General features: G+C 35.5%; 1 protein-coding gene across 5 annotated transcripts; it reads left to right on the top strand.

Moving 5' to 3' along the window:
• The first annotated feature begins 975 nt into the window (after positions 1-975).
• Positions 976-18,960, top strand: LOC125679204 (next to BRCA1 gene 1 protein-like). Of its 5 annotated transcripts, none has more exons than XM_048918225.2 (20): positions 976-1,452; positions 5,690-5,752; positions 5,857-5,898; positions 6,021-6,265; positions 6,934-6,994; positions 7,491-7,631; positions 9,011-9,203; positions 9,737-9,809; positions 9,918-10,160; positions 10,324-10,404; positions 10,692-10,833; positions 11,419-11,533; positions 11,708-11,865; positions 12,063-12,402; positions 12,609-12,767; positions 13,681-13,875; positions 14,708-14,860; positions 15,121-15,403; positions 17,109-17,235; positions 17,397-18,960. In XM_048918225.2, exons 1-20 carry the CDS (start codon positions 1,348-1,350, stop codon positions 17,655-17,657), a joined length of 3,180 nt encoding a protein of 1,059 aa, XP_048774182.2. In that variant the 5' UTR covers positions 976-1,347; the 3' UTR covers positions 17,658-18,960. The 5 variants fall into 5 exon arrangements, with proteins under 5 accessions (XP_048774182.2, XP_048774181.2, XP_056011373.1 ...); XM_048918224.2 differs by having other exon boundaries at positions 14,666-14,860; XM_056155397.1 differs by having other exon boundaries at positions 1,229-1,869; positions 3,241-5,752; positions 14,666-14,860.
• Positions 18,961-19,345: the final 385 nt, after the last annotated feature.

The raw sequence follows: 19,345 nt of genomic DNA, 5'->3' as shown, positions 1-19,345 counted from the left end.
ATGATAAAACAAAGCGCTCATCCTAATATTTCACGTGATTATAGGTAGTGTCAACGGACTTGACCCGATTGTCGGAATTGTGTTGAGGTGTTTGATGAAACTAGAAAGTTGTAGATCTACATTGAATATATTTGTTTCCATATATTCCCGAATTATTGCTATCTTCCGTAAACATAATTATGCTTTCCTGCGAAATATATCCATGAATTGAGATATTATGCATGCAAACTGAATACGAACTTCAACCATCTATATTGCCGCATCGGTAGCCTATACATCCCGGTCACAACATAGCCTATACCATGCATGCTGGGCGGGGTATACTCGGTGGTATGCTCTTACTTATTGTTCAATTACTTAGACCTGAGTAGTGACGGATTTAAGGGCGCCCCCCCCCCCCCCTCAAATCGTGGAAATCTATACGATAGAAGAAGCAATCATTTCTTCTACTCTCGGAAAATAAATGACAATTTTTTTTTATTTATTATTATTATTTTTTTTTTTTGAATTGCTTTTATTGGGAGAACCCCCCCCCCCCTTAAAATTTGCGTCTTTTTATTAATTTCATCTTATATCAAAAATGACTTATCTAAAATAGTAAAAATGACTGCATAGGAGACATACATATTTCTAGCCCTATAAAATCTGTAAAATCAAGGAGCTTCCGCCCGGGGCTAAGACCCACTGGGGGCCTCAAGGCGGCCCCCTGCCTCAAAAAGTTTCGCATCCTAACCGCAATTCCTAGATCCGCCCCTGCTAAATATATATACGCCTCTACTTGTACGTTATTACCTCTTGTGAGCCCATAATTGGTAAATAAATTATCGACGATATATCATATAATTTATTGTAGAACACGTACACATGTGTATTTAACGTACATGTGTGTTGACAGCTCATATTGGAGATCGTAATTTTTTTTTTTTTACTCGTGACAAAACGTCATGAACGGAAATTTATCTTACGCAACATAGAAAAAGAGAAACAACTCTCTTTTCTAGAACATGAACGATCTGACGTCATTCTATTTTTATCTTTTGTTCAAATCAATCCGCATTCATAAATAATGTGTATATAAAATCAAATTCTATCGGTTATATGAGAGAATGATGTCGCATGATTTTTTTATTTACCCCAGATAATCAATTTTATTTGAAATAATTTGCATTCTCAAAGAGATCTGTGATGATGTGAAGAACTATTTTTTACAGTGAAAGTAGATCCAATGTTGTTGGTAATCAGGAGGTTTAATGTCAACAAGAGAGTAATGGTTATTTTGGTCTGTCGATTTGTCACACATATTTGATATAGTCTGTGAAAAATTTGTTTCGACATTCCACTTGAAAAATGGCAGGAATAATATTGATAAACATAAGTTATGAAGGAGATAATGAAGTCTCGGAAATTTATAAACTTCATCGCCAGACACGATGGGTAGACTTGGAGGCTATGGTAAGATATTGCGCTTTTAAATTCATGATATCCTACAAGGTTACTGTAACATTAGAGCTTAAACATATTGTAAAAGACGAGTACTTTCAAGTATCCTGATTGTCATAAGTCATATATTTGAATGCAGACAGTGGTCTATTGTATAAATCTGAACTAGAAGATTAACAAAACAAAATGGTGGCCATTGGCATTGACATAGTTCAGTTGTTTACGTCAAATCACTTTCAAGGAAGTTGACACTGGCTATTCCATAGAACAGTTGGAATATCTTTTAAACTGCTAGTTTTTCTCCTGAACATTTCATTAAACTATTCATTGTCTTCAAAACTGCAAGTTGGATTTTTTTTTTTTTTTTTTTTTTTACCAGTTTACTCTCCCACAAAGATATAAATTTTTCATGGAACACTTCCAGTATGCGTCCCATAAATGTAGCGCCAACAATACCCCCCCCCCCTCAAAGCCAAGCCTTAAGTTAACCCTTTAAGGCATTGTCACGCAAAGTATGGACCGGCATACTAGAAACTACTAGTCATATATTTATTCTCTAACACCACAAGGCCTGAAGGGAGAACAATCAAAACCAAACCACTCTCATGCCATTACAGGAGCTTTTATATCTGCTAGCAATGCCTATATACCTTTATACTTAAAGATAAATGGTTTGAATAAGGATTTTATTTATAAGAATCCTCCATTGTCACAGCTTTCATTAGAAACTTTTCTGACCCAGTATAGGGCTAGTGGTAGCAACCACCACCCATTTTTTAAAAATTACCCAAAACAATAAAAATCAGGTGCAATTACCAATTTTGAGTATGCTGATTTCAAATCTGGATTCCTTTTACTCCAATTTCTTACAGAAAATGAGGTATAGTGTCTTAAACACCCCTACCGTCAGGTTGCCAAAAACGGAAAATGTTTCATTTCGCATCAAAAAGTGACCCAACTTTATTTCTTGAAACACCATTACCCAAAACAATAAAAAGCAGGTGTAATTACCAATTTTGAGTATGCTGAATCCAATTCTGAATTCCTTTTACTCCACTTCCTTACAGAAAATGAGGTATAGTGGCTTAAACACCCCTACCGTCAGGTTGTCAAAAATTGAAAATGTTCCATTTCACATTAAAAAGTGACCTGAAAGTTATTTCTTGGAATAAGGCATACAACATAAAGGAAAACAATTAATATTAAATTGTTCCATGAACATTCTTAGTTGTTTTGGAAAGAATATATCCCACCTCTGGACTTCACAGATACAGGAAAGGAAGAGGAATACGGAGCGGATCAACGATCTTAAATTTAATCAGATTGGGCCATAGCCTAATGAACTGATGAACAGGAGCAAAAGTAAAATTAATAGGAAAACTGATTTATTAAACATAAGCAAGTCTTTTCCGGGGGGGGGGGGGGGGGGGGGGGGGGGGGGGGGCTGAGTTGCATCATTATCAGAATTTACCAAAACAGTTGACTCTCTGGCCAGTCTGGGGGCTGAGCTAGTTACATCAGAATTGACAGAAGCAGAATTCTCTGGCCAGTCGGGGGGCTGAGTGGTATCAGAATCTATTATTTATTTATTTTTATTTTTTCAAAATTCAGAAATTTAAAAACTGCATGATCAGATTTTTTTGTAACACTAATAATTAATGTCACTTTATTGCGATGACTCTTCAAGTACAAACCATGATATTAAAAAAAATGAAATGAAATGATAGATAAATAAATAAATAAAATATTTGTAAGTTACTTTATTTATCCAGGGACCTATATACTAACTATAGTATATAGGTCCCTGATTTATCTGTAAGTAAGTCACTAATTAAGAAAATTGCATCATCTGTAGCTTATGACCCCTTTTGCCTTGCCTTGTAATTAATATTGTTGAAAATTTGGCAAATAGCATTTTAACCCCCCAGTCCATACCCCACTTTTCTTTAAACGCTAAAAATCCAGCTAATTCAGTGAGGAAGAAATGTCACTACCTTATTTCGAATTTCCTCTAGACTATATCAAATTAAATACCGCACTGCTATCAGTCACAGATTGACACTGGTAGGGGTATGGGGACCTGGTCTGTGAGTGTGATGGAAAAGATTCTGATGAACATGATGAAAATAAAGATTCACTCGTCATTCAAAAATGTATAATCATTGTATTAATGTATACCACCGGTACGTTGTGAGTACGTTAATAATGGGAGTTATCTTTCCCTGGATATCTAAATCAATCAAATACTATATGAACACGGGCAATTATCGTCCATGTTTGACCTCAGTATAATTTATTCATGCATAAAATGTATTAATATGTCACTCTTTGTTGCGTATTTCACCGTTAAGTAAATGTTTACATATACTCGCTCTGCTTAATCGCTTCAATCTCAAAGGGATTTTCTAGAATGTGCCTAATTACGTGAGATACGCAAAATATAGCTATTTTAGATCCGAACGATCAACTTCGCATCATCGTAGGCTCTAGGTTTATCCATACTAGCCCGTAAAAAATAGGGTAGAACCTCGTCCCACTTTTCCTGTAGAAATAAAAATAGAACATGACGCGCCACCTAGCGAGCGTGGTTGTTGCTACTAGTGGATTACATTTTACTAGCCCAATGAAATGTTTTTACTAGCCCTGAAAATGAATAAAATTTCAAAAGTGAGGTTATTAATAATTATTTTATACTTCTGAAATTTTAAATTCAATTATTATCTCCAAAAGTCTGAGTTTTGTGGATCAGTTTGTTCATTATTTTTCTGAGTCATAGCTCAAGTCCTTCTCTTCTTCCTTATCCATTTCTAAAGGTCGTTGATTAATTTCAACATTACTTTCTGCAGAATTGATTTCCTGAGATTGTGCTCTTTCCCTCGTAACAGCTATTCTTTGATTATACTTGTTTGTCTCCCTTTCTAAATTCTTACATGCTTATTCTACTTCCTTCCTTTTATTTTTTATTTAAGTGTCAAAAATAGTATTAAACAAAGTAAATGTACCAACTCCATAAAAAGTTTACTCAAACATGGTTATTTCAGTATGATTTCTCCTCAGAATGGTTTTATCTGTGGAAATTTTCTCTATCCCATTAGGATACTTTTAAGACAATTTTTACATGGAGGGGTGTGCAATTACCATCGCCTGAGGCGACCAATTGTGGAGATCGGGCAATTAGAAAATGACTCTGCATTCAGCTCGTTGGGCTAATAAATCCAAAACAAAAGTAAACACATTAACATTTTCATTGTACATTTGTCAATATATTGTTGACTGACATTATGTTATTGTATGAATTAACTTTATTGCCAAATGAAGATTCTCAATCCATTTTAACATACATGCATTGTTAATTGATAGCAGCAATCAGTTTTATAGTAACAAAATGTTTTTCGGGGGTCTGTTTTTGCTCTGCCATCAATTTTGAATTCTTTATAGAATTTATGAATTTGATCAATATTTGTGATCTTTACCCCTTTTTTCGCTCAGTGAATTTTTCTGATTGAAATTTGTCAGTCATTGTTGTTGTAAACTTTTCACATTTTCATCATCTTCTCCAGAACCACTGGGCCAATTTCAATCGAACTTGTCACGAAGCATTCTTGGGTAAAGGGGATTCAAGTTTGCTCAAATGAAGGGCCATGCCCACTTCAAAGAGGAGATAATCACAAAAATGCAAAAATAGGGTGGGGTCATTTAAAATTTTTCTTCTCAAGAACCACTGGGCCAGAAGAGCTTATTAAATTCATATGAAAGCCTCTTGACATAGCGCAGAGTCAAGTTTTTAAAAACTATGGCCCGCGGGGGGTAGGATAGGGCCACAATTATGTATCACTTTTTCATGCGAATGTATAAGGAAAACCTTTAAATATGGTCTAAGGTGACTCAGGTGAGCAATGTGGCCCTTTGTGGGTTGCTAGTTAGATTTTTTAATTGCACATTCCTGTTACTAGCTGCTCCCAGACCAGTCAACTAGTGTCGGGTTAGTGAGTGACTGATTGTTGCCACAGCTCAGTTAGCAGTCAATTTGCTTTTTAACTCGGACCTGATAGAAGAGTGACATAAAGTGAAAAGAACCTTTAGTTGTGTCTATAATATTCCATGTCATTCCCACTTCCTGCTTTTGAATATTAAAGTGAAAATATTATTCATGTGCTGAGACATTTCCTGCATTGTCCTCCTTCTAGTGGGTATAGCAAGAACTTTGTACTATTGATAGAGTTATAAAATTTCTATGTGTCTTTTGCAGTTGAAAGCCCAGTTTGACTGTGAAAATATGGGAGTGTATTATGTTGATTCTGAGGGAGACTATGTAAGTTTTGTTCATAATTTTAAGACAAATATCAAATGATTATTATTTTGTTCTTGAGATTATGTATAAAAATAGTGCTGTCATTGTCATTTCTATTTCTTCAGATTGCATTGAGTAGCCAGGTAGAGTTAGAAGAGGCTTTCAAGGTTTGTCTCACTTTGATATTAATTCTTTTCACAATCTAAGTTACTGATAATGTAAAATCATGTGACTCCTGCACAGATTTAGGATTTAAATACAGTTGGTACCTTGATTTATTTTGCAACAGGTAGCAGACCAGTGTCATAGCACTCTTTACATGCGAGTGAGAAACTTTGGATCCTCTCCCCCCAGACAAAGAGTAGAGACAGATGCCACACCCATCAATGATGACACAGAATTAAAATTGGCCTCAGTTATCCCAGAAACCCTTCAACAACAAGATGACAAACCAGAGGTCTTGTTACAAGCAGATGAGCAACTCCCCAAAATCCAAATCACAGTTAAAACTAGTGAAGAAAAAGCAAACTCCAGGTACAAATTAGCTGGTCATTTTGGGCTTTGGTCAAACTACTTTCCTGTAGGGACAGTCAAATTTGTGAACTTTTGTGTTTTGTCACAGGGGAGAAAACTAGTTTACAGTCACAAGTGATACTCTGCAAGCGAAACTTTCGTAATATATGGATGCATGTATTGATTTGGTGTTGTTATCGGTTTCAGTACGCTCCATTTTAATTGATTGGAAATTCTGTTAACCAATCATGCTAAGTACCTTAAAATTTATCTGATTTAAACTTCATCCAGGAAACAGGCTACATATAGTGTCAGATGGTATTCAGAGTTTGATTCTGAAATATAAGTAGCAGAATGTACAGATTATACTGCATTTTTGGATTGCACAAGAGTAATTCAGTGTGTGCTGTGTTTATTGTGTAGACAAGAGTAATTCAGTGTGTGCTGTGTTTATTGTGTAGACAAGAGTAATTCAGTGTGTGCTGTGTTTATTGTGTAGACAAGAGTAATTCATTGTGTACTGTGTTTATTGTGTAGACAAGAGTAATTCAGTGTGTACTGTGTTTATTGTGTAGACAAGAGTAATTCAGTGTGTACTGTGTTTATTGTGCAGACAAGAGTAATTCAGTGTGTGCTGTGTTTATTGTGTAGACAAGAGTAATTCAGTGTGTACTGTGTTTATTGTGTAGACAAGAGAAGAGAGACAAGCCAGATGATGTGGACAGTCAGTCTGAAGCTACGCCTCTGTTTGTAAGTACATGTACTTTTAATGTTTTCAAATTGTATGATCACCTTTAAAAGATCTGTTTGCGATATCCTGACTCTGTTAAATGTTTGGGTAGGTAGGCAGGTGAAATGTTTTTATCACGAAGATGTTACAACTTGCAGTGTGTATTTTCAATTTGTTTTTCCAAATGGGATCCGATTAGCAAAGACAATCTGTTAGCTTGCAGTTGTGGGAATTGTGTTGCAGTGAGGCAGAAATACAGATATATACTTAGTATACCTTCAAAATTCCAGTTAAAATCAACAAAATAAAATCTCATAAATATAAAGTAGAAAAATGTTTGAAGTCAAACAGATGTGTTTCAGTTTATTTGGTGAGGGCTACCAGACTGCTGGTGAATTTTAGTCCAAGCTAGCACACCATAGATATGCCACGGGAAATACTTGTAATAAGTCACATGAAAAGTTGTAGTCTGTAGAGTTTTGAATGTATTAAATTGTTTTCATTATTCGTTGACAGTCAGTGAAGAAGTCAAAGAAGAGGCACTCTCGAGATTCTGACAGGAAAAAGAGTGGCCATCGTCACAAAGAGGATTCACAGAGCGAACGCAAAACAGAGGAAGCTATTCCATTCCCAGCCTTCATCAAATACATGAAAGAGGTGTGTGGCAATTGGCTGAAATGCTGTAGATTCTACATTATACCAAAAGATTGGTCTCTTATTAACATGCTTGCCTATTTACAGAAAGCTTATTAGAGCCCTGTCATATGGTGGGTGCCTATAGTAATCACTCTGTCTGTCTGACAGCACTTTCAAGTTTCCTTGGGAAGATTTCCATAAATTCTATACACAACACTTGAATTAGGCAGAGGAAGACCGTTTTATCAGCTTTGTCATTAAGGGTTTCTGTGACCCTTTTTATAGGGGTAGAGCACTGAATACAATGTAGATATACATGTATATTCATATTTTCTTGATATTGATAAGGTAATAACACTCTATGACAGGCAATATAACTTGAGATTAGTTTAGAAGATTTTTATAGAATTTAAGAGTAATGCTTAGATCTCGAAGAGGAAGATACCCCTTTCAATTTTCAGATAACAGCACTTCCTATGGCACATGATACCTACAAAAAATCATGAGTAGATATAGCCATGCCTATTCAACTACCCGACCAGATATTCATAGTTAAGGGGTAGATAGATATATTCATACACGTAGTTAAGTGGTAGAGCGCCTGATGGATATATTCATATACATAGTTCAGGGGTAGAGCACCTGATAGATATATTCATATACATAGTTCAGGGTTAGAGCACCTAATAGATATATTCATACACATAGTTCAGGGTTAGAGCACCTGATAGATATATTCATACACAAAGTTCAGGGGTAGAGCACCTGATAGATATATTCATACACAAAGTTCAGGAGTAGAGCACCTGATAGATATATTCATGCACGAAGTTCAGGGGTAGAACACCTGATAGATATATTCATACACAAAGTTCAGGGGTAGAGCACCTGATAGATATATTCATACACAAAGTTCAGGGGTAGAGCACCTGATAGATATATTCATATACATAGTTCAGGGTTAGAGCACCTAATAGATATATTCATGCACGAAGTTCAGGGGTAGAGCACCTGATAGATATATTCATACACAAAGTTCAGGGGTAGAGCACCTGATAGATATATTCATGCACGAAGTTCAGGGGTAGAGCACCTGATAGATATATTCATACACAAAGTTCAGGGGTAGAGCACCTGATAGATATATTCATACACAAAGTTCAGGAGTAGAGCACCTGATAGATATATTCATACACAAAGTTCAGGGTTAGAGCACCTAATAGATATATTCATACACATAGTTCAGGGGTAGAGCACCTGATAGATATATTCATATACATAGTTCAGGGGTAGAGCACCTGATATATTCATTGCAGGGCCCCTTCTGACTTGGTAGTTTTCTAGTTTATACACATTACATTTGGAGGGTGGAGATCAATACTGAACCTCTGATTTTGTAGCTGAAGAAGGAGTTACATTCAGAAATTGTTAAGGATGTGACAAGAAAGACTGTTAAACATGTGCTTCGTGGTTTGGATGGAGCTGTACTACAGAGCTACAAAGGGGGAGAGGCTACAGAAAGTCAGCCCAAGGGGGCCACAGCCTCATCTCACCAGGGAGTTCAGGAGGAGGCCGACACCAGCAACAGCCATCGTAAGTCATCACAGTATATTTGTATGCCCTGTGAACATTAAGAGATGCGGTGTATCTAGCATTTCTTCTGTTAGTGTGTCCGTCTACTTTTTTAATTTGTGGTTGTATCTTTGATTTAGTTTCATATTTGGCATGCATACTCCAGAAACAAAGCCAGTATGCAGATTGCAACTTCAGTCATGTTATGTCTAGCGGTTATATGAGAGATTCCTTATTTTACTTAATATGGCAAAATGACTTGTATACTTCATTTTGTGAACATAAATTCACGTGTCATCTATTAATTAGGAATTCTTACATGTATTAAAAATAAGCGAGTAATTCTATTTCGTGAGTGATGCCTTTTACGAAATTATGTGATAATAAATGTTTAGGAATTTACATGTAATGAGTGTACTTGAGTTCACCTTTGCAATGTTTTGACTGATTAGAACAGCTTCTTTGGTTGTGAATGTACTTGAGTCTTTAGGTAATCAATAGGATAGAAGTGAGATACATGTATCTGAAAGCAAGTACTTGTCATTTTTTTGTAGCTGTGTACTACCACTGTGGGGTTGAATGTGACAACTGCAATAAAGTGATTGTGGGAGCCCGATACAAATGTTGGTGAGTAACTGCTTTGTCTTCAATAATCAAAGACGCAGCAACAGTTAAAATTGCACATTGTAGTATCTTTCATTTTTGAACAATTGTTAAACAGTACTTTCTGTTTAGTAACTGTGTGGACTACGATCTATGTGAAGAATGTGAGAACATTAGTGGAGTCCATGATCACACTCATGTCTTCATCAAACTCCGCCGACCAATCAAATTCCGACAGAGGGGTCCGTTAATGAAACAGATTTTGTACAAAATGTACAGGCCGCCATCATCAGCTGAGGAGAGCACAGAGAAGGAAGAAATGGAGGAAACAGTGAGGAGTGGAAAAGAGGGCAAAATTCTGGCCAAGATCGAGAAGTAAGATGGGCGATGGTCCTGTACTGATCCGATTGTGAAATCTTTTCATATGCCGTCATCTTTAACAACACTCTCTTGTCTAACCACTCTTGTTACCATTACTTTTTCTTTATTGAAATTATTTTAATCAGAGACAAATGTTTCATTGTCTACTTTGTTGTAGAGTACAAGCAAAAGCCACAATGAAGCAAGAAAAACTAAAACAAAAGCAAGAGAAGGCAATAGAAAAGTTGAAAATGAAATTGTAAGATTTCCATGCAACCATCAATGATAAAAATAATCACCTATGTCGAGATATATAATGATCAGATAGTAAGAAATGTATGTTTTTGTGCAGATTTCGGTAAATTAGTCTGACATATTTCATTCTTGACATATCCGTATTACAAATGAAATACAGTTGGTTAAATTTAAGGTTGCTATAAAATTCACAAGATGGAAAGGTTTCACAATTCAGTCATTTCCCACTAAAGTGTACAGAGACAGGATATGCGTGTATTTACAATACAAGACCCGAATTTTTAATTTTAGGGATGTTGTGAAAGATATGAAGGCACATTTTATGGGAGACTTGACCATCCCTGATGGAACTAAAATACAACCCGGGACCAAGTTTGTCAAGACCTGGAAAATCCGCAATTCTGGAAACATCCAGTGGAGAAGGACCACCAAGGTATGCTTGACCTGAACAGAAGGTGCTGTTGAACTACATACCATATATACTCGCCTATAAGTCGGATTTTGTGGAGTTAAATTTTGGTCCAAAACTCTATGTCCGACTTATAGGGGTGTCCTAAGAAGATTAGTATTTTTCTGGATGACGTAATGTATAGCCTAGTATTTTTTAAACAGCAAAAACATGGACGAAATAAACAAAATAGTAACTGTTTAATTTGTTGAGATTAAAAAATGAAATATCGATGTCATATCTCAAAATATTATTGGAACACAGATAAATACATAAGAGTATTGAATCAGATATGAAATTGGTTTGTCGAGAGAAAAATATATAATATCGGCACATTTCTAAAAAAAAAATTTAAAACACAGGTAAAAACATTAGAGCATTGATTTGAAATTATCAACCAATTTTTAAAAAATGTTAGACCTACTTATAAATGGATCAATGGCAATTCCCCCTAGAATAACCTAAAAACTATAAAACCGACTTACAGGTGAACCGACTTCTAGGAGAGTATGTACCGTAAGTGTGGTTTGTAGATTTTGATATTGATACTTTTGTCTATTATACTTGAAGCTCCACAACATCTCTGGAAATCTGCCCACGGCATACTCTGATGTCGATATACCCCTCCTGAAACCAGGGGAGACGGCTGACATCTCTGTCACATTCTTTGCTCCGGAGGAACCGGGTAAGTACATTATAGAAATTATGTTTAATAGTGTTATGGATTTTGTTTCTTAGAAAATGGAAACTGCACTTTGAAAAGATACAGGAAAGAATAGGTAGACAGTGTGACACATTTGATGATTGAAAGTTCCAAAAATATTTGAATGCTTCATGTGGGGAAATTTTCTGTGAACAGGAAAGTATCAGAGCCACTGGAAGATGCAGGATTCTGGTTACCAGTTTGGGCACCGAGTCTGGTGTCTGGTACAAGTAGAACCCAAACTGGTTCTGGAGCCAACCAAGTCTGAAGATTCACTAAAAATTATTGATGAAGAGACCAAGGAAGAAAAGAAGGTAATGAAGAAAGTTTAGCCTGACCTGAAGATTAAGAGGGTGATGCAAACTGTTTTGGACCTTATGTCCAGTCCCTTTGTTCAAATCATAATGAAAATAACTGTCACTTAGGGTGTCCCATAAACATTTACAAACTTCTTTTTAGTGTTGTTTGTCATTGAGAGAAAAAAATTAAATTGAATGTATTATTTTAACAGGAAGAAGTACCTGCAAGTCTGACAAATCATGCAGATGAAGACTTGACTGAACCCCAAGAAACAAATGAAACAGAGTTCCTGATTGAGAGAAGTCCTATCCAGTTGGAGCGGAAACCAGACAACCAGCCTTGTGAGACCATCACCAATGAGACTGTCCAGAAGCTGGAACAGGAATTGACCACAGCCGCTGCTGCGATGGCTCAGTTACAACTCGATGCCCAGCAGAAGCCTGCTGTGTCTGAGGAGACTGGTCAGGACCTGATGTCATTTGAAATGCTGGATATGTCTAGGGGATCTAACAAGATGTCACAGACTGCCACACCCAACAACACTCCCTTAGGTAACTACATTATATAAATATTAGATAACTTTATGGTTACTAAAGACCAAGTTTGGTTTTCATCCAATTTTCTGGACTTAATGTACATGTAGTTTGATATGTGATTTGTTTTTAAAGCTATTCTATATTCTTCCTTTCTGAGTAAAACATTGTAATACCGGGTTAACAATATCCACAGCAATATTGACCTTGTTTTCCACAAATAGTTGTGTCACCTCCCAAGTCACCATTGCCAGAGGAAGGCAGTTTGTCCCGGACAAGCAGTGTGGAGCTTTTGAACCCTGAACACTTCTCGGACAAAACAGAGGTCATTGACAATGAGTTTGTGGAGAATTATATGAACAGTCTGCCCGTTCCTCAACCAGGTAACATAGTAGTTTGACCCCTCCAAATTGTTATTTCAAAACAATGAAAATAAATTTATTCAAAAAGTCGTTAGTGGGATTGAGTGTAGAGACTGGTGTTCATCAATTGATAAAAATTATTTTAATAGAACAAACGCTCATTCTTTGTGTTTAATAATGGTTAAAAAGCAGACATGTGGCTTCACAAGATCACTTTTGGTAGGTTTGTAATCTTTCTGTAGCTACGTATGTAGTGTTGTACATGTATGTAATCAATTCTTACCGTTAATGATTATCACTAGATACACATACATTTATCACATAATCGAAAAACTTCACTTGGTGATAGTGTTCCCTTGTGGTAGATTCCCCTCTTTATTAAAGAAAATTGTGTTTAAAGATTAAGCTATCTACCTATGTATATTTGGTTTCTAGAAATAAATACATTGGAAAAGCAGGAAAATTATAAAAATAGTTGTGACTGGACAAACAATCTTCATGTTCAAATGAATATCTCTGATGCTTTAACAAGAGCCTCCAGCAGGGTGCTTCCTTGCACTTACATGTATTAAGGACTTGAGTCCCGTTTACTCAAAAAGGGTACATGTAGCCCCCATCCACATTTTTAACACGTGGACTGTTTTTGAATATTTAAAATATACAATGTTAATAAAGTAGGAAAAACCTAGATTTATCCCAGACATGCATGTACATGGATTTTAGAAGTTTGTTTTTTGCTATAGAAATCCAGCACTCCATTGCACAGTTCACATGGATTATTTTATAACATGTTGTATTATAGTATAGAGTTATTTTGTTATCAGCAGAAGTATAGTATTATTTTGTTATTAACAGAAATATAGTGTTACTTTGTTATCATCAGAACTAGTGTTATTTTGTGAACAGTAGAAATACACTGTTATTTTGATTACAGCGGAATTCCAATACACCTCTGAGGAGGATGAGAGTCTCAGTGAAGATGATGATTTTCTCATTGTACCCATGCCGGCATGTTTTGACTTCAGTAAGCCAGTTGTTAAACCACAGGTGTCGGAGAGTTCCTCAGACAATGAAACAATGGACAACTATCACAGAACACTGGACGACAACCATAACAACATCGTTGTCAGTAAGTCATACCACAGTTATGTCTGTCAATAAAATTACTACATCTTATGGCTAATCACTCTTTACTTTCATATATACATGTATATAATATAGACTAGGTGATGAGCTTTCAACATTACTGTAAATCACACTCTGGTTTTATGACATTATGAATTACCATTTTCAAATACATGTATATGGGCAATTGAATTTAATCCAAATTTGATGAAAACCAGTCAGTGTAATATGAATATTAATTGCATAAATGAAAATTGAGTCTTTACCTTAATCTACAAAAACCTGTAATATTTTGTTTGTTTGATATCGGTAGATTGGTTATACATTATTATAATCTACAAAAACCTGTAATATTTTGTTTGTTTAATATCAGTAGGTCGGTTATACGTTATTATAATATGCAAAACCCTTTAATGTTTTGTTTGTTTGATATCGGTACTTAGTTTATACGTTATTATAATCTACAAAAACCTGTAATGTCTTGTTTGTTTGATATCGGTACTTCGGTTATACGTTATTATAATCTACAAAACCCTGTAATGTTTTGTTTGTTTGATATCGGTACTTCGGTTATACGATATTATAATATGCAAAAACCTGTAATGTTTTGTTTGATATTGGTAGAATGGTTATATGTTATTATAATCTACAAAAACCTGTAATGTTTTGTTTGATATTGGCAGAATGGTTATACGTTATTATAATATGCAAAAACCTGTAATGTTTTGTTTGATATTGGTAGAATGGTTATATGTTATTATAATCTACAAAAACCTGTAATGTTTTGCATGCAGATTCCCCTTCTGTGGATGACATATTGATTGCTTCAAATTCAGTGTCTACACCCCCACTGGATCCGCTTGTCCCTTCACCAGCCGTTCCTGCAGTGGAAGAAAATCTCAGTCCGAAGATCCCTGAGAACCTCACAGCTCCTGCCCAGGGAGAATTCCAAGAGGAAGTCAGAACTGAGAGGGACATTGGCGCTTCAGGTACAGATAGCAGCAATTCTAGGCATACATATTCAGTTTTAAACTGCTGGCCAGAAAGTTTTGTCCATCAAAATTTCTTTGGACCAGCAGAATTTCAGTTTTCAGGTTGGTAAAATTAACAGGATAACTGGCCTATGCAATTCAGATAATTTCAAAAACTTTTGAGAGTTTTTACCTGACTGGCTGAGTATGAACTGAACCTTAAGTTTAATGAAGTTCTCCAGGAGGGCACAGAATTAAAACAAATTTGTATTTAACAGGTAATCTTGATGTTCCTTCAACTAATACAGAAACAGGGGAAGTTAGTGCTACTAATACGACAGTTATTGAGCATGTGATCGAGACAGGAGATATCACTGCTACCCCAATCATGGGGCAATCTAGTGAGACAGGAGAGGCGACCAACACCAGGCTAGAGGAGCAGGTCTCCTCCTCTCAAGACACTACAGAGGTCAAAGAGGCCCTTCCACAGGAGGATGTGTGCACAGGGGGTGCTCACCATGGAGATCAGGACAAAGGAGATAAAGCTGCAGGCCATGAAATGTATGTGTAAATGTGAATGTTCCCTTAATGTTGAATTTCATAATAGAAGTCCTTGATAATTGTGTTCCCTTAATGTTGAATTTCTTAGTAGAAGTCCTTGTGAATTGTCTTTTTCTCTTAAAGGACACATCGCATGTTTTTAAACTTTTTAATTTTTTCAGCAAAATTAATTCATTTCATGCCTAAAACTACTTTACATGTGTTTTAAATGAAACAGTTTGCGTAGTTTTCGAGTTTGAAAGCGATGAAATTCAAATCTTGCGATATGCATATTTTCTTCGATATTTTACGCGCCATTATCTGTGACGTCATATGCGACCTCGAGCGAGAAGATTTGAAAACAGTTGATAGCCATTTCATAAACAGATTAGATTTAATTGACAAACAAACAATTATCACATTAACAGCTTGTAAATAACACTGCATTAGGGTGTTTTGTGCCGTTTAAGGGTGTACTTGCTGTCAGAAGAGAGGATTTGGACTGTGTTTTTATCAATTTTCGAAGGAAGGTATGAGGGACAAGACGTGATTATTTTTTGTCGGCACAACGACTTTGCCATAAAAACACCCAGTAAAATTTGTCCCTGTACTTTTTCTAACAAGCACTTGGACAAATACGTAGATAAACTGCGAGAAAGTGGTTCTATCGAAGCTACGGCATATGCTTTCCGTTCTGCTCTCGAATTCAATACACACTCGCACCAACTGACCTTCACCTTGTATCAACATAGGCAGAACTTTGCTAGCAGTGTCTACCAACTGGTAGTTTTAAAAAAAAGAAATTTAAAGATAAAAGATAATTGAACTTTCAATTATAAATAATAAAATATAATATTTCCCGACTTTGAATTGAATTATAATGCTTTCATTTTTTTTAAGGAACGCGTACGAGTTTACAACAACAGCACGCCGCGCTCCCACTTCCTACGTAACAACGTGTTGATAACAAAAAATAATGATTAGGCCTAATAAAATTGCTTTAATAAAATAATTTAAAAGTATTGTGATTTTCACAATAAGTTTGATCATTATTATTATTTTTTCTTTTTCGAAATGCACCCGTGACAGTAGGCCTAGTTGTCAATGATACATAATCGTATCATAATTTAGGCCTATCTAACTTCTCCAAAAATAAATTTAATAATAATTGCTCTGTTTATTTTAGAAAAGCAACAACGCTAATTACAGTTGTTTACAGAAATGGCATTACCAAGTTATGTTTAGACAGGGATCCGATGTAAACATTATTTACTCGCAAATTTATGCAGATTTCATACTCGCTTTTCTCGCTACATTTGGGTCGCTATTTGTATGCACTGGTGGCTAAAAGATATAAGACTCTGGAAATTTGTCAACATCGAAATAAATGTTATCCATGGTAAATAAATTAGGCCCCTAAAACCCGAGTTTTTAAAAATATCTAACACTACTTTTACAACAAGTTGATCGACGAAGGTCGCATATGACGTCACTGTACCACGTGACTACCTATCTAATTAACTAGGCTTTTTGAAATCGGGGCTTAGATTTAAGTCCGTATTGTGGCTAATTATCGCAATACTTCAGCGAACGAACTATTACAATTAATTTCTATAAGCATAAGGAAGACAAAATGCATATAATTCTGTATACTTTGAAAACACGAGATGTGTCCTTTAATGTCCAATTTCATAGTAGAGTCTAATGGAGTGTTAATTGTTTACAGGCCTGTTGCTGGTGAAATGGTGAATCAGATGGTAAGCACTGCCGTTAATGCAGCCAATCGTGCTGCTGCCAATGCCTACACTACTTGTAAAGAGGTCTTCTACACATGGCAGGCAAGAACTTATCAGGTACAGTCCCAACTCAACTCTTTTGTATGTTAAATCATTTCAGCTATTTAGGAATCAATGAAATCTGAATTATTAAGATCTATGTTCAGACCAGAGACTAAAATTTAAATCTAACAGCATGAGTTGATTGATCAGTACTAATTGGGTTCATACTTTTGCAGAATGGTACTTCCCAGGAAAGGAAAGAGTACAAACCACCTAAGGCATCCTGGAAACCGAAAGCTGAAAAGTGGAGACCAAAGGAGGAAAGATGGGAGCCTAAGGCCACAGACTCGGGACCGATGAAGAAACTCATGGAGATGGGCTTCTGTAATCGACAGAGAAACCAGGAACTGCTCAACAAACACAACTCCGACTTGGACAAGGTTCTGTTTGAGCTTCTTAATCACTCGGACAATGATTGGATGCATAACAGGCACTGAACCAATCTGCACTGCAAATATTGAAAGAGATCTAAAAGAACTTATATTTTATTTCTTTCACCTTTTATGACAATGGTTTCTCAACCAAACGAACAATGGCAATAAAAAGAACATGTCAAGGATAAGAATAAATTTTGTACAAGTACAATATATACATGTATATAATCTTGTACATGTACAATATGTACATGTATATAATCTTGTACATGTACAAATGTATATCATTTTTTAAGACACTGTAAACCAACTGTTAGTTTTGTGCATGAACTCTAACACAGAACACTTCTTTTTTGGAAATATTTGTCATGGCGTATCTCTTATTTTGTTAATGCTGAAGTTTTTCCTTATGACTCATTCACTGTTAATGCATTTCCCAGTCAGCGATCACCATTCAATGTGGGTGTGAATTAAAGTTGAAATACAGTTAGATTTCAAGTTTGATTGTAAAAACACCTATGTTATTGAAATCAAAGTCATGTGGTTATTTTAACTCTGACATTGGAAATCAAGATCTTATATATTGTGAAAAGTGCACAGTAGATATATTTGAATATATACTTATTACTTGTAGTAATAATTGTTTATTAAACAGTAACATCTCCATGCAGTATAGATTTTAGTTCAGCTCATGGGGCCAGGAGTGTAAGTTTATCAGATTTTCATGCATTTCTCAGCAAGACAATGTCCATTGCTTTGTTGTATTCGTTCAGAGCTTTGTGTCTACCGATGATTAACTGATATGCTTACAATGTGCCAATCAATACCCCATCATTTTCGAGTTATAACTTGTGCACAGCTGGTGGATGAATATTATATTCAAAGGAAGATGTTTCCTTTTCAATTTTTTCTGTGATAATGAATATATTTAGAAATGTAAAATATGCATGTACATTGTACATAGTCTAGTGTTGTTTTGTCAATATACATGTACATGTAAAATCATAATTCTTTTGGCAAAGCTTTATAAAAAAAAGTTTTGAAATGTTCTGCATGTTTATTTTTTTTCCAGCTCTTTGTTTGATAATTAGAAGGTTATATTATGCATTGTATACGTTGGGATTGTGCATATTATGTTGTTGCAGTTATATTGTACAAATTTAATAGATTTTTGTTGAGAAGATGCACACTTGTGTTGTATGCCAAGAGCCAGGATCTTTGTGTATCAGGAAAACACATGATGGAGGCTGGATGTGACAAGTGTGTTTGTTTAGCCTTCAATGGAAAGTTACATAAAAAGAAATTCTCTGTTGATCAGTGATTATGATATATTGCATTTGTGCTCATGAATAAAATGGAACTTGTAGATTTGTTTTCCTCTTTGATACTGAATTACCCGACGGATATTAACTCATAGGTTATGGTACATTAAACACTGACAAACAATTATGGTCCATTAAACATATTGACACAAAATTTTGAAACAGGAATTAAGTTGACCATGGATTAATAATGTTGTAAAAACAAATTACTAGACTACATGAGCAATATTTATCTAGTGTATATCTTCATTGAAAAACTGTTACAACAGTACTAAGAGCTGCAGCAGTGAGGTCTTTTTATCATGTCAATGCCTGCTGCAACACAAAACATTGATTTTTAGGTCTCGTCCAAAAGGCCTGCGACTCGCATCTAAATGCTGATTGATTGAATATTGTTTAACATCCCTCTCGAGAATATTTCTCTCATAT

The sequence above is a fragment of the Ostrea edulis genome, chromosome 2 (assembly GCF_947568905.1).
Source record: "Ostrea edulis chromosome 2, xbOstEdul1.1, whole genome shotgun sequence".
NCBI classification, from domain to species: domain Eukaryota; kingdom Metazoa; phylum Mollusca; class Bivalvia; order Ostreida; family Ostreidae; genus Ostrea; species Ostrea edulis.
The sequence above is the reverse complement of the archived record's forward strand: the minus strand, read 5'-3'. Positions and strand labels throughout refer to the sequence as shown.